This window comes from Triticum dicoccoides, chromosome 7B (genome assembly GCF_002162155.2).
Source record: "Triticum dicoccoides isolate Atlit2015 ecotype Zavitan chromosome 7B, WEW_v2.0, whole genome shotgun sequence".
NCBI classification, from domain to species: Eukaryota; Viridiplantae; Streptophyta; class Magnoliopsida; order Poales; family Poaceae; genus Triticum; species Triticum dicoccoides.
Genome location: NC_041393.1, coordinates 666,754,824 through 666,767,982, shown reverse-complemented (window position 1 = coordinate 666,767,982; position 13,159 = coordinate 666,754,824). Strand labels below are relative to the sequence as shown.

Below are 13,159 nucleotides of genomic sequence, written 5' to 3'. Positions count from 1 at the left end.
ATTATGGTCCGCAAAATCTCATAGGCCTTTAGCTGGGCCGGCCCATTATGGTCCGCAAAATCTTGTGGGCCTTTAGTTGGGCCGGCCCATTTAAACTTTATGGGCCGGTCCACGTGTCAACATATCATAGGCGCATCTCGCCCATTGGATGAGTGACACTTGTGCCAACGCGGAGCTGACACGTGTTTCCTCCAGCCAGTGATGATTTTACACGTGGAAAATCCCCATTGGTCCAAGCTGTTAACGGATTATCGGATCCAAAACTGGACCCGAGAGCTTAACAGTGTTCCGTTACGGTGGATGTCACGTGTCGGTCACCCTTGACGAAAGCACTTCTGTGACGCGCGATTTATCGTCATGGAAGTGGACACTTCCGTGATGATAATTTTGATAATGTCATGGAACACTTCTGCGACGGCACAGGTATGACTATCTTGATTCTGTCATAAAATCGTCATGGATGTACATGCATGACAAAAAACACGACCTACTGTGACAAACACGTATCATCACGAAAGTGTATTTTTTTGTAGTGACCCCTACTCCTACAATCATAAGCCTCTAGTTTAGATTAGGCAAAAACTATAGTACTCCTATAAACTTATCAATTACAGTAACCTGAACAAAGAGTACTCCTATACACAAAATCAAGGAGTACTGAATTTATTCAATTTAATTTCACTGAATTTAGAAACATCAGTATAGTTATATGAACTATGAAATGAATACAGTACTCCTTGTTGAACTTAAGATTAAATTTAAGTTCACTGAATTTCCAAACTGAAATCCTTGTTTACTGCAATTATGCTAATGGATTACTCATATCAAATAAACAAACTGATACTCCTTCTTTACTGCACTTATACTAATGGAGTACTAATGCCAATGGATTAGTTGATGTGAATCTCGCAACTAACAACAAATCATGTAACTCACAGCAAATCATCCTAAAGTACATTTATCCCAAATTAGGAGAGAGTTGGAATGCAGAGAATATGACCAGAAATTTGGGCATTCTCAAATTAGTTCTCCTAGAACCCTAGAAATTTGGTCAACAAGAGATGGAACAATAGGAGCAATAGTGAATCATTCGGTTGTTTAGTTTGTGAACCAGTAACTCGTGAAAATTATACAAATTTGGGAAACGTGAACATGATCTCCATTCCTAGAGAATGGGGCATCAACACGTACCTTCATCTTTAGATTTACTTTAGCTTTGGGGCTTGGGTTGTCGATGGGTTAACAGATCGGGTATAGGTGATGATCTCATAAGGGCAAAGTTCCATGCTTAAAAAATGGCAAAGTTGGTGTCCCCATCTACTCTCTCTATGCTACAAAAAAGGTACTCCTACAAAGTTGTACCAGAGTTGCATCAAATAATTTGGATTGGAGGGAGTAGTTGCATTTACTCTATAAATCCTTGCATCAGCAAGCATAATGTTATGTCAATTACATGCCATTAATAATTAAAGATCGTCAAAAGGTTAATCAAATGATTAACCTTGCGTTATTTGGTTTTCAGGTACTAAGTAAGTGACATGCATGGGAGACGGGAGTAGCACTACTACATCTCTTGAGCACATCACAAAATTTCATATAATAATTAGAGGTCACTCAATTTTTGTCTATTAGTTGTAGTATGGTGTGACCCCTTGGTTGCTTTGGTCTATATAATTAATTTCTTGGAGACCTACTGAGGGATTTGTACACTATGTGCATTTTTTTTAAGTTATGCTATTGCCTCTCATGATTGATGTCTACTTATGTGTTGTGGATGTCCGTATAAAGAAGAGAAATGTTGTCAAAATTTCTAATTATTTTAAGACTTGTAGTTTTAGAGTAGTGTGGTAGCACCGCTAGGTTGGGTCAAAATCTTGGGTCTTACAGCGTGGTCTTTTTGCCGGAATTTGTTGCAATATACTTCAGCGAATTGGAACATGAATATTTGGATTAATAATGTGAGAACTAAAAATAAGAAACATAAGTTTATATTGATAGGCTAGCAATCTTAAAATCTTGCTGAATACAGTGTGCAAGGAACGCCAGGGCCTGGGAAAAATTATTTAGCAGTTTGGCAAGCTGCCATTGGCTCCTGCCATATTCCAGCCCTGCTCGAAGTACTAGCCTTCCAAAGGTTGACCAGCTAAAGAAATTAGTTTCAGTGACATTCCCAGCATGAATTTCCCAACAGATTTGAACATCATCCCAGTAGGCAAATGCCTCAGCAGTAAGTTGAATTACCTCTCTTATTAACACAATTAGTCGCCTTGGAGTAGAGTGTATGTGCACCATTATAGGCAATACTAACATGGGAAGTACCTGACATCACTTATTTTAAACTTTTTAAACCTACTACGTGAACAAGACCCACAGAGAAAGAGGATGACTTCCTAGTCTTCTGGAGAAATTTTGTGTCGAAAGTTGCCTAACATGATGAACATTATGATCCACAATATTTCCTATTAACAGCAGCATTGTAGCTGTGATGTTCAGCTAACAACACTCGTAACTTGAAGTGTATAACCATCTCCTTCTGTCCAGAACCATTGGTAATACAGAGACAACACTAGTACACGCAACAGAAACTACATTGAAACTTTTGAATAACCAGCATTGTCCCCAGAACGAACCAGCATTGCTCCAAACTTTATAACACGCATACATCAGTGAAAGGAGGACCGAATTCAAGACCATGCTCGCTGCCCCATAGCATGAATAAAACATCACCTGTGCAACGATTGTAGCTCTTCATATAATGGCACATATGGAAAATATGGTGGCTTGCCTTCTTCAAGATTGCAGATCACTTTGACTTGTCCATTATCCATATCGTAGCACATGAATGTGATATGCCGACCCACAGTGAAGAAGATCAAGTTACATTCTGGATGAATTGCAATCCAATCAAAGTCCTTACCAAAGTCGTCTACGTGTCGCCCTCCAAACACATGTGAAGTTTCGACGCTATGCTTCAGTATCCACTCTTTGCTGTCATAGTCTTGAAGAACATAAACTAGCAGTTGAACAACAACATCATCATTGTCATCTGTGTCAAAACCAGCATAATGCAGGCAGCCCTGTGACTGCTGAATAAAACCAACATCCAGACCATCAGGAACACGAAAGTTAGTCCTTGCTCCCCCCTCCTTGTCCACTGCAGCTAGACAACGGTCAGAACCATCAACAATGGCGCAGAAATGCAGATAACCATTAAGATGATAATTGACCGATCAAGGTGATCAATAGCCGGAATGCGTTGGCGACTTCGCTCCTGTTCATTGGATCAGCGTGTGCTCCTATACCATCATGAGGAAGAGGAAGCATGTCAGTAGCCTGTTTAACAACTGATTAATGTAATCGCGTTTGTATCCTAAGCTGCAGTTAAAGTATTACCAAATATCATGCATCCATGGCTTGAATTTCTTTCATATGAAAAACTGATTTGAACTACATGAGCCATAATGAAAATAATAGTGGCACCTCTCCTTCTAGCACACAATTGGTCAACCTGCGGCATCACCACTGCCCTAGCTACCGATAAATCAAATCTACCAAAACCTACAGACAAATTTACAGTCTAGAGAGGGATGATCTTGCACATACCTCAACCAAAATCACATGTGCAAACACCAGCCAGATTGATATGGTCGTTGAGGAGAAACATGCTAATGGAGAAAGCCACAGAAAAATCTGAAGCGAAATCAAGCACCAACTTAACAATTTGTAAAATTGGGAACATGCAATAGGAGGAAATAGAGAAACCACACATCATAGCGATGCTGTACTTTGACGGCCGTGCACAGAGCAGCACACCCTTGGCGCCCTTCTCCTTGCCGCCGTCAAACAATAGCCAGTGGTGAGGCGCCAGCCAGCGTTACCTCTCACCGCGGACCCACATCGTAAAAGACAAAGAATAGTCAAATTGCTGCAGAGACGCAAATTAAAATTGCAATACATATCTGTTAGTACGCAAAATGTTTAAAACTAAGGTTGTAGTATCTTATAATGCATTACAGCTAATAGTTCTAGAACCATTTATACAGTGGAATATTCCTCTTTGCGTGTAGGAACTGTAATTTCATTAGGCTGTGCACCAACTTTTGGAGGTATAAAGAAGGAAACCATTTATTGGCAGATTAAAGACCTTTCAATACTAATCTATATCTATATCTATACCTACTAATAAAAGGGCTATCGGTTCTTACCACCATAATTTCGTCCGTTTTTGGTCCGTCCACCTCGCTCTCATATTATAGTTTAAGAATCTATATAAGGTGGTACTAAAATTTCTGCCTGTCCAAGATTTTTCCTACACCACATCTACTCTCAGCGTCGTTTTCAGCCCATCTTCCACAGCCCAACGAAGCACGGTGCAGTGCATCTACCTGCGTCGTTGTTTCTGCAGCCCAACAAAGGATGGCCCAGTGCAGTCCGGGGGAGGCAAAAATATTGGCTCGTCTGGTGATTTGAACTCGTGACCTGATGGCAAACAACTACTGACCAGATGTGTTGTAAGGAAAGCTTGATTCATATATTAGTCCCACCTCGCTCCCTTGCACGCAATCCTCCCAACTTAAATACGTCTTTGAATTTTCTGGGTATCAAGGAGCCTTCTCAAGAGTCAATAAGGAAGGAAATAATTTGTCATGTTCAGATAAATAAGGAAGGAAAGAAGAATAAGCCGCTGGTCCGTTCCTCTATATGATTGGAAAGAGAATAAGGAAGAAAATAAGTCATCCGGGCTGAAATTAAGCAAGGAAGGAAAGAGGCAGTCGGTGGTTTAATCCGCAGGAGGAGCAACAACCATCATCACGGGCTCTATAAGGCCTGCTCAACAAATCGCTGCTCCGGCTGTGTTTTTATCTTTGTTTGTTTGACATTGGAGTACTCATGCATGTTCTGCTCTGGTTTTCAAAGTCATGATGATTTTCTCCCAGTTTTCCAAATTTTAGGGCCTATATAGACAACTAAATAGACAGACCATAGTAAGAGTGTGTCTATAGTACAGTCTATAGTCGACATGCCATCGTATTATAGACATCATCTGCCTAAACAATTGTACAAAGCAACAGGTTGTCGCCTCGGTTGCCTTTGCAGGGTGGTGTCTGCAACCGGGAGTCCAGGAACACCATCGTCACGCGCTCCTCCCTTGCCGTCACTTGCAGGATGTCCAGCCGGCCGGGCTCCTCTCCCTTCATCGATTTTTTGGGTCACATCTAGAGGATTTGTTTCCGCCTCAACAAGGCGTGCCGAGAGAACGCCGGCTTCATATCGCTGTTTCTGAACCGCGCCGCTGCCGTCAGGGACTCAGGAGCATCCTCCTCGCAGATTACAAGTTCACTCTGGTGCATCACATTCTTGCCGAGTGCTGATTACTCCAAGCAAATGCATGTTACCGAGAAACAGTATTATGTGGCGGGCAAGTTTACAAAGCAGTAGGATCAACTCTTTCCTAGGTAAACAAAAACCCACGTGCGCAGCAGCAGCAAAATACAAGTTGCCGGCCAGCTTGATTGATCTGTGTTAGCATAATGATGAATACGCACGCACGCTACTTGGCATATTATGTTTATAAAGCTGCATCGATCCGGCGGAGAGTACATGGCTCGATTTATTGCTCCCAAGAACTCGCACGTAAGCCAACAGGCGCACATCCACAACTGCAGCGAGTCAATTTAGCCCTTTATAATGATGTTTGTTTTTCTGCTCCTCCTAGACGAGAGTAGACGCTCCCTGTGAAATCAGTTTTTCTATAGCTAAATTGATTACACAAGAAACTACTGTTCTACAAGGAGGAAAGAGGGTTTTTTTGCGATAGACGAAAGATGTAATTTCGTATTCCTACAATTCTGAATTTTTCATCTGTTGATTTATTTCTGTATGACTTCATATGTGTTTTGCATAACTCGAAGAGTGCTAGAGAGATATTTTGCAAGGATTCGATCCTCAATGCAATGCATACCCTAATAGCATGCATGTTACCTTTTCTGTTTGTCTTCAAGGTCAAAATCTTTTTTTATCCATTCCCGTGTAGAAGAAAACCGATACTCACTTAAGCTAATTTGCATATCAAGCTAGGTATGTGAAGGAGGAATGCAACAACTATACATGGAAGCCCACATTGATCAATCAAGATTAGCTTTTCTGTAGTATTAATTGTTGACTAGTTATGCAGAGGTGTAGCCTTTTTGCAAAGATGGGCATGCTGAAAGCACATAATTCTTATTCATGCCAGGAATAATTGATGTGTATAAAGGACAGACCCAGTGCATAGAAGCTCCCACACAAGGTGGGGTCTGGGGAGGGATTATAGGAACCTAGTCTTACCCCTGCAAAGTGCAATGCAGAGAGGCTGGTTCGAACCCAGGACCTCTTGGCACAAGTGGGGAGGACTTCACCACTGCGCCAGGCCTGCCCTCTGAATAATTGATGTGTATCATAAATGAAATAGTAAATTCCATTTTTTTTATCCCTAAAGTTGGCGCTTGTGACAAGAAACATCACAAAAGCTTATATTTAGGTTCTTGCTTATGTTTTAGGCTTAAACCATTACATGCTTACTGGGATAGGAGAGTGAAGTTTTTTTTCTTCCGTTGCAATTGATGGACATATTTAGGTGGCACCTTTCGAATGTTGTCGTGGGATGTTGGCAGTCAATAAACAGAACAATTTCTCCCCCGTTGCAACGTACGGGCATATTTCCTAGTTTTAATCATGCACGGATTCATTTTGGTACCTCTTGATGGTTTGACTGAACTCAAGCAAGTTGGTGTGGCTGGTTCAAGCATGCAAGAACTTGATCTACTTGTGCTCTTCTGGTACTGAACAGAAGAATCATCTAGGCATGATGCATAGTCTATAGGAAGCATTTGACAGGAATACCATGTCCAAATAATGCATGTTTCCGCACCTTTCTTTGAGACATGACATAAAAGTGTGCAATAAGCACTGACCTCAAGGAAAGAAACAAAAAAATCTTATACAGTAAATCGAAATCACCTAACAAGCTTTGGCACAGGATAAACTGTACTGCAGACAGCAGGTATTGTAGCCGTTGTATATGGATTTTATGGGCAAAAGTAAATAGATATTATTTGTCCCACGACTGTCTTCATGTATGCCTTTTGTGGGAAATGATCTCAAGATAAATGGATTGGAAGAAGAAAATTATAAGCCTACCTCGAATTTGTACATATGTGCTTTTTTTCTTCGCTGGTTCCTCAATGGAGTACTCGTCTGTGCCTACAAAATAACTGTAGACCTGTAAAATGCAAGTGAATTGCACGCGAGTCAGAATCGTTTTATGTAAACAAACATTATAGGAGCCAATGGCTCAAAAAAGCGGAAGCAAAATTTTGGCTGATAAATTGTGCACAAACAAAATTGGTGGAACAATAAAACAACTTAAGAACAATTGAGGCCAAGAATGGTTGCAACGGAAAATTCATTCAAAATCTGCAGCATGTGTCATGCATCTTATCGTTAAAATACTATGTATTATGGGCACAAATTAAATCAAAGTATCTTTACTTTCAGAGCAAAGATTTATAATCCAAGCACAAGCTCGACCATAACATACACAAGACAAGCCTGCATAATGGGTAGGACAAAATTAGTAGATGGAAAACACTCGATGCGCTAATCAAACCTGGCGGTAAAATATAACCAAAAATTGGCACGTCCCACTGAGCATTCCATCAAACAGCAGCTGCGAATCCACTAAATGCTCAACTCACTCTTTTTTACATCTTTTAAGCATCTCCAACCATCCAAGCCCTACCTTTTAAGGCCACACTTCAACATCTACAAAGTAGTGAAATAGAAAAGAATAATTCTGTCAACTAATAGGGTTTCCCCATGTGCTTCTTCTGTTCTTTTCTTCTTTAATGCCGGCCTATTCATAACCATGGACTATGTGTGTTGCAGATGAATTGATCGGCCTATTCAGAGAAACGAGAAGATAACAACACTTTCTGGAGGTACGTCATGTGCTGATGACGGAAAAGTAAGTTTTCACTATGAATGTTCTAACTGTACCAATTGTGACCTGGGCTAGCTAACAACTAAAAATGTTTATATGATAGCTGATGTGAGGCTGTGATAAATGTGATGTAAATGTTATTATAGCTCTAGCTAATTAATTTGTGCTATGTAGATCTGCCATCAACCGTCACTCATGAGGAAGGTGCGGCGCTGTCGGGGTGTCCCGAATTGTTATGCATGAAACGACCTTCGTTGTTCGGAGCCTTTGGTGGTAACCAACTCTTGTCATGGTTTGACTACCTGCTTGTGCGGGCATAGTCATCACTTGTGTGGCTTCTCACGTTAAGATTGTGCACGCATGTACTCCCTCCGTTCCAAAATAGATGACCCAACTTTAAACTAAAGTTAGTACAAAGTTGAGTCATCTATTTTGGAACGGAGGGAGTAGCTACTAGGATCGTGGAAAGTGGTGGCGACGACATAGGATGACTTCAGTTTGGTGGTGCTTCTTGAGTACGTAATCTCGAGTTTCGAGGTAAAAACCCAGGTCTGACCCTAGTGGGTTATACCTAGCAATGGCAGTGTTTTTGGGTCGCTTATTTGTTGAATGCATTGCTCAAAGTTGCTTGGACAGTTGGACTTGATCTTCAGGATGAAAACCGAGGACGTGGACTTCGAAGGTCAAAATCCAACGATGTGGCCTATGATCTCCGTTCTCTTCTTGAAGGTTCTGCTGCTGGAAAACGTTTACAATTGTCCTTGTGTTGTCCAAGAGATGGCTGGTGTTGATGGTTGTTGCTTTAGTTCGTCGATCATTGTTTTGATCTATGTTTTTAAGGCGGTAAGGCGATCTAAGGCGCTGGGGGGGCGCCTTATCGCCTAGGCGACGCCTAAGCGCCTAAGGCGGACGCCTAAGCGCCTAAGGCGGGCATATTTGTAAGGCGCTGGCGGGGCGCCTTATCGCCTAAGCGTCCAAGGCGGGACGCCTTAAAAACAGAGGTTTTGATAGCTTCGAGCTTTTTCCCCTCTGCCTAGGCATAGCTACGTTCTTGTATAACTTTGCTCTTTGTCAGCCTGATTCTTTGTGTGTGTGTGTGTGTGTGCATCCTAATCATACAGAGGTGGGGTGTGTTCATTGTGTTTATATCCTCCTGTTGCTTCTTTTTGAGTCAACTAAATCCACCCTTTATTAAAAAGAAGCACCCCCCCCCCCGGTTATCTTTAGGGATATAGCCAAGCAAATAGATTGCCATAGAGGTTAACATGGAACAATTATTATTTTTTGTTATTGTGTTTTTTTGTGGAACATGAATATTTTAGCTTCCCTTCCTTGCTAAAAATGATATGATTAGCAAAACAAGGTGGTTTTATCTCACTATTTTCCAGTATATCCTCCTTTAACTTGCAATTCTTTCCTTTTTTTCCAACTTTCCCAAAGAATCATAAATATGGAACCCTTTTTTTTAACAAAAAACAAGGAACCACATGTCATGTGATCACCTTATTATTTCTGTTTTGTACTATTTGCTTTAACTTGTCAGTCCTATTCATTTGATTTTCTTTGAAACTCTGCATGCAGGAAACCAGTTAAATAAATACGTTCGAGCAACAGAGGCATAAGACGCCGAAGCCCTCAGACCAAATATCTAATTATTTGTGTTTAGTAGAAAATATACCATTGGATATGATTATGCATAACATATACAGTTATATTTAACAAAGGCATAGGTCACTAATCCATGTTGATAAGGGCGTCATGTGCGCTATTTGATTTATTCATAAACTCCAGAGCATAAGGTATAAAGTAATATATCTAAAAATACCCCGTAGCATTGACCAGCCGCAACATGACAAAACAGCAGAGGCCAAGGAAATCCATAAAAAAGAAAGGGCTCCACTGACAGCATACATAAAAAAGAAGGCTGATATTGCAACGTTTTAGCATAATATCTAATCATTTCAAGGTCCTTTTCTCAAACTGAAACCAGTTGGGTTTCTAGCTCAAAATTTGTTTGTGTTGTTAACCAGAATTTGAATCAGAGAAACTAATTGGCTTTCCCCATGTGCATCTATGTGCTTCTTTTGGTTCTTTTCCTCTTTGATGTCGGCCTATTCATAACCATGGACTATATTTGTGTTGCAGATGAATTGATCAGCCTATTCAGAGAAATCAAGCAGATAACAACACTTTCCGCAGGTACATCATGTGCTGATAACGGAAATAACTTATATTGCAAGTAATTTTTCACTATAAATGCTCTAACTGTACCAATTGCTTGACCTGGGCTAGCTAACAACTAAAAAGTACAGGCACATATATCTTTCATGCAGCAACTTCATACAATCCTATTGCATCAATAGCTTTGATTTGTTTTAACTTTCCATAGAACAATGTCTGAAATTAGCTTTAGATCCCATGCAGTCTCAATAAGTACAAGTACTTCCTCATTTCCTAGGCTAAGTTTATATTGATATGTTGGCAAGGTTACAATCTTGCTGAATACAGGGTGCAAGGAACACCAAGACCTGAGAGATCAGACACGCAAAGGACCAGTACAAGAAGATTATTTAGCGGTTTGGTGAGCTGCCACACTGACTTCTTGTTTTACATGAACTAAATCAAAAGAAGAAAACACCCTACTAAGCTCCTGAATATGCATAAGAACAAGTAAGATTGGAGCACTGCTCGAAATACTAGCCTTCCATTGGTTGACCAGCTAAAGAAATTAGTTTCAATAATGAGCTTCTCAGCATGAATCTCCGGAAAGAGTTGAACATCGTCCCCAGTAGGCAAACGCCTCAGTTAAGTCAAATTACCTATCTTATTAACACAGCAAAGTTGCATTGGACTGGAGTGTATGTGCACCATTATAGGCAAGACTAAAATGGAAAGTGCCCAACATCACTCATTTTAATCTCTTTAAACCTACCTATGTGTATGTGAACAAAACCCACAAATAAATAGGATGACTTCCTAGTCTTCTGAAGCACTTTTCTGTCAAAAATTGTCTAATAGCAGGATGAACATTATGACATTTCCTATCAACAGCATCATTGTGGATGGGATGTTCTGCTAATAACATAATTTATTTAAAACACAGGACAAAAAAAAGCACCAAAAGAAGTGACAATGTAATCATTCAAAGTGTATCACCATCTCCTGTTGTCTAGAAACATTGGTATACAGAGACAAAACAAGTACACACAGCAGAAGCTAAATTGAAACTTTGAATAACTAGTCCGAGAGAAATGAGCCGCAGTACCCTCAGAACGAACCACCATTGCTCCAAACTTAAAAGCATGTATACATAAGAGAAAGGAGGTCATAACTCAAGCAGACATACCATGCTCGCTGCTCCATAGCACGAATAAGATGTCACTTGTGCAAAGATTGTAACTCTTCATATAGTGGAACATACGGAAAATATGGTGGCTCGCTTTCTTCAAGATTGCAGATCACTTTAACTTGTCCACGATCCATATCATAGCACATGAATGTGATATCCTCCCAGGCCAGAGTGAAGAAGATCAAGTTACATTCTGGATGAATTGCAATCCAATCAAAGTTCTCATAAAGGCTGACTGCATGAAGCCCTCCAAACACATGTGAAGTTTCGACGCTATGCTTCAGTATCCATTCTTTGCTGTCATAGTCTTTAAGAACATAAACTAGCAGTCGATCAACATCATCATCATTGTCACCTCTGTCAAAACCAGCATAATGCAGGCAGCCCTGTGACTGCTGAATAAAACAAACATTCAGATCATCAGGAACACGAAAGTCAGTCCTTGCTCCCCCCTCCTTGTCCACTGCAGCTAGCTGGCGGGCAGAATCATCAACAATGGCGCAAAAATGCAGATAACCATTGAGATAGATAAATGACGGATCATAACCGACATCGATATTGCCGCTCCATCTCTTCTCCTTATGAACCCAACTCCCGGTTTCAGATGAATAGACATGCACTCTGGTAAGACAGTAGCCATGTTGGTCCTCCACCTCCACAGCCGGCAACAAAAACACATGGAAATGGGGGGACACGGCTGGATCAAAACACAAGTTTATACTAGACACATCACCGGAATGACCGGGATGCGGCAACTCAGCCCATTCCTCTGTGGCGGGATTGCACACAACGTATAACTCGTCGCCATGGTCGCCACCAGCGTATGAGGAGAAGAGAAGGAGGCCGTTGCAGCAGTCCACGACCATGACCTTCCGGCGGCTGGGCAGGAAGGCGGGATATGTGAGATGGCGGCTTCCCGAGATATTGGTGAAAGGAACACCTGAATCTACCAATTGGCCCCCGTCGTAGAAGCCGGCCAGGATCTGGGGCAGCTTCCGGCGGTAGGTGCGGTCGTTGATGAGGCCGAGCCAGTGCTTGGAGACGCACTTGAAGCGGCAGAGCGACCTGGCGGGCACGCGCGAGAGGATCTCGACGAGGAGGTCGTCGGTGAGTCTCTCGGCCGCCGTCTCGCTGCCGCTGGGAGGAGAAGAGGGCGACCTGCAGACACAGATGGAGAAGAGGTCTCAGGGGATCGGTGAAGAAGGTCGGGATGATTCATGGAGATGCCTGCTCTGCGTACCTGATCCGGTCTGACATGCGTCCGTTCTCCATCAGCTTGGGTGAGATCGATGAGCTTGTCTGGGCATGGCGCTGCGGCGGAAGAAAGCTCCGGCGGCGCCGTCGAGTGCGAGGAGGGGGAGGGGGAGGGGGGGAAGTGATGAAACCCTACGGGGCCGGAGAGGGGATTGAAACTGACGCGACTGGAAATGGGCCGGCAATACGTTAGTGGGCTATAAACCGTCCGTGTCACAACTCCACGAATGTTAGTTAGTGCCACCCCTCCCTTAAAATTCTCCTAGTAAATAAAATAAAATAAAAGTGATCTCAAAAAAAATAAAAAAAATAATACTACCTCTCAAAATCCCCTTCAAAAATAATACCCCTAAAAAGGCTTTGATTTTGGACGCTTATGAGGCATTAGTGTTGTGGCCCACCCCGCGCGACAGGGAGCCCTGATATAGTCGGCGGGTAGAGGAGACTGACGAGGTGGAGTTCGTCTCCGAGCATAAACATTGGGAGGGATTGCTTGTGTTGAATGATCCTTCGCAAATGGTTGTGAGGTTCTCTTTCCGGGGAGATCGGCGGATTAGCAGATACTCTACTATTAA

The 13,159-nt window shown here is 41.9% G+C and overlaps 1 protein-coding gene across 6 annotated transcripts; it reads right to left on the bottom strand.

Annotated features, from left to right (window-relative positions):
• Window positions 1–2,477: 2,477 nt before the first annotated feature.
• LOC119336508 (F-box protein At5g07610-like) lies at window positions 2,478–12,728 on the bottom strand. Of its 6 annotated transcripts, none has more exons than XR_005162586.1 (5): window positions 12,571–12,728; window positions 11,328–12,488; window positions 3,768–7,261; window positions 3,604–3,690; window positions 2,478–3,296 (listed from the first exon to the last, which is right to left on the bottom strand). XR_005162586.1 is itself a non-coding variant. In XM_037608550.1 (2 exons), the coding sequence occupies exons 1-2, from the start codon at window positions 12,600–12,602 to the stop codon at window positions 11,360–11,362; spliced, it is 1,161 nt and encodes a 386-aa protein (XP_037464447.1). In that variant the 5' UTR covers window positions 12,603–12,728; the 3' UTR covers window positions 11,109–11,359. The 6 variants fall into 6 exon arrangements, 1 of the variants encoding a protein (XP_037464447.1); XR_005162587.1 differs by having other exon boundaries at window positions 3,786–7,261; XR_005162585.1 differs by having other exon boundaries at window positions 3,604–3,925; window positions 7,180–7,261.
• Between the last annotated feature and the right edge of the window lie 431 nt (window positions 12,729–13,159).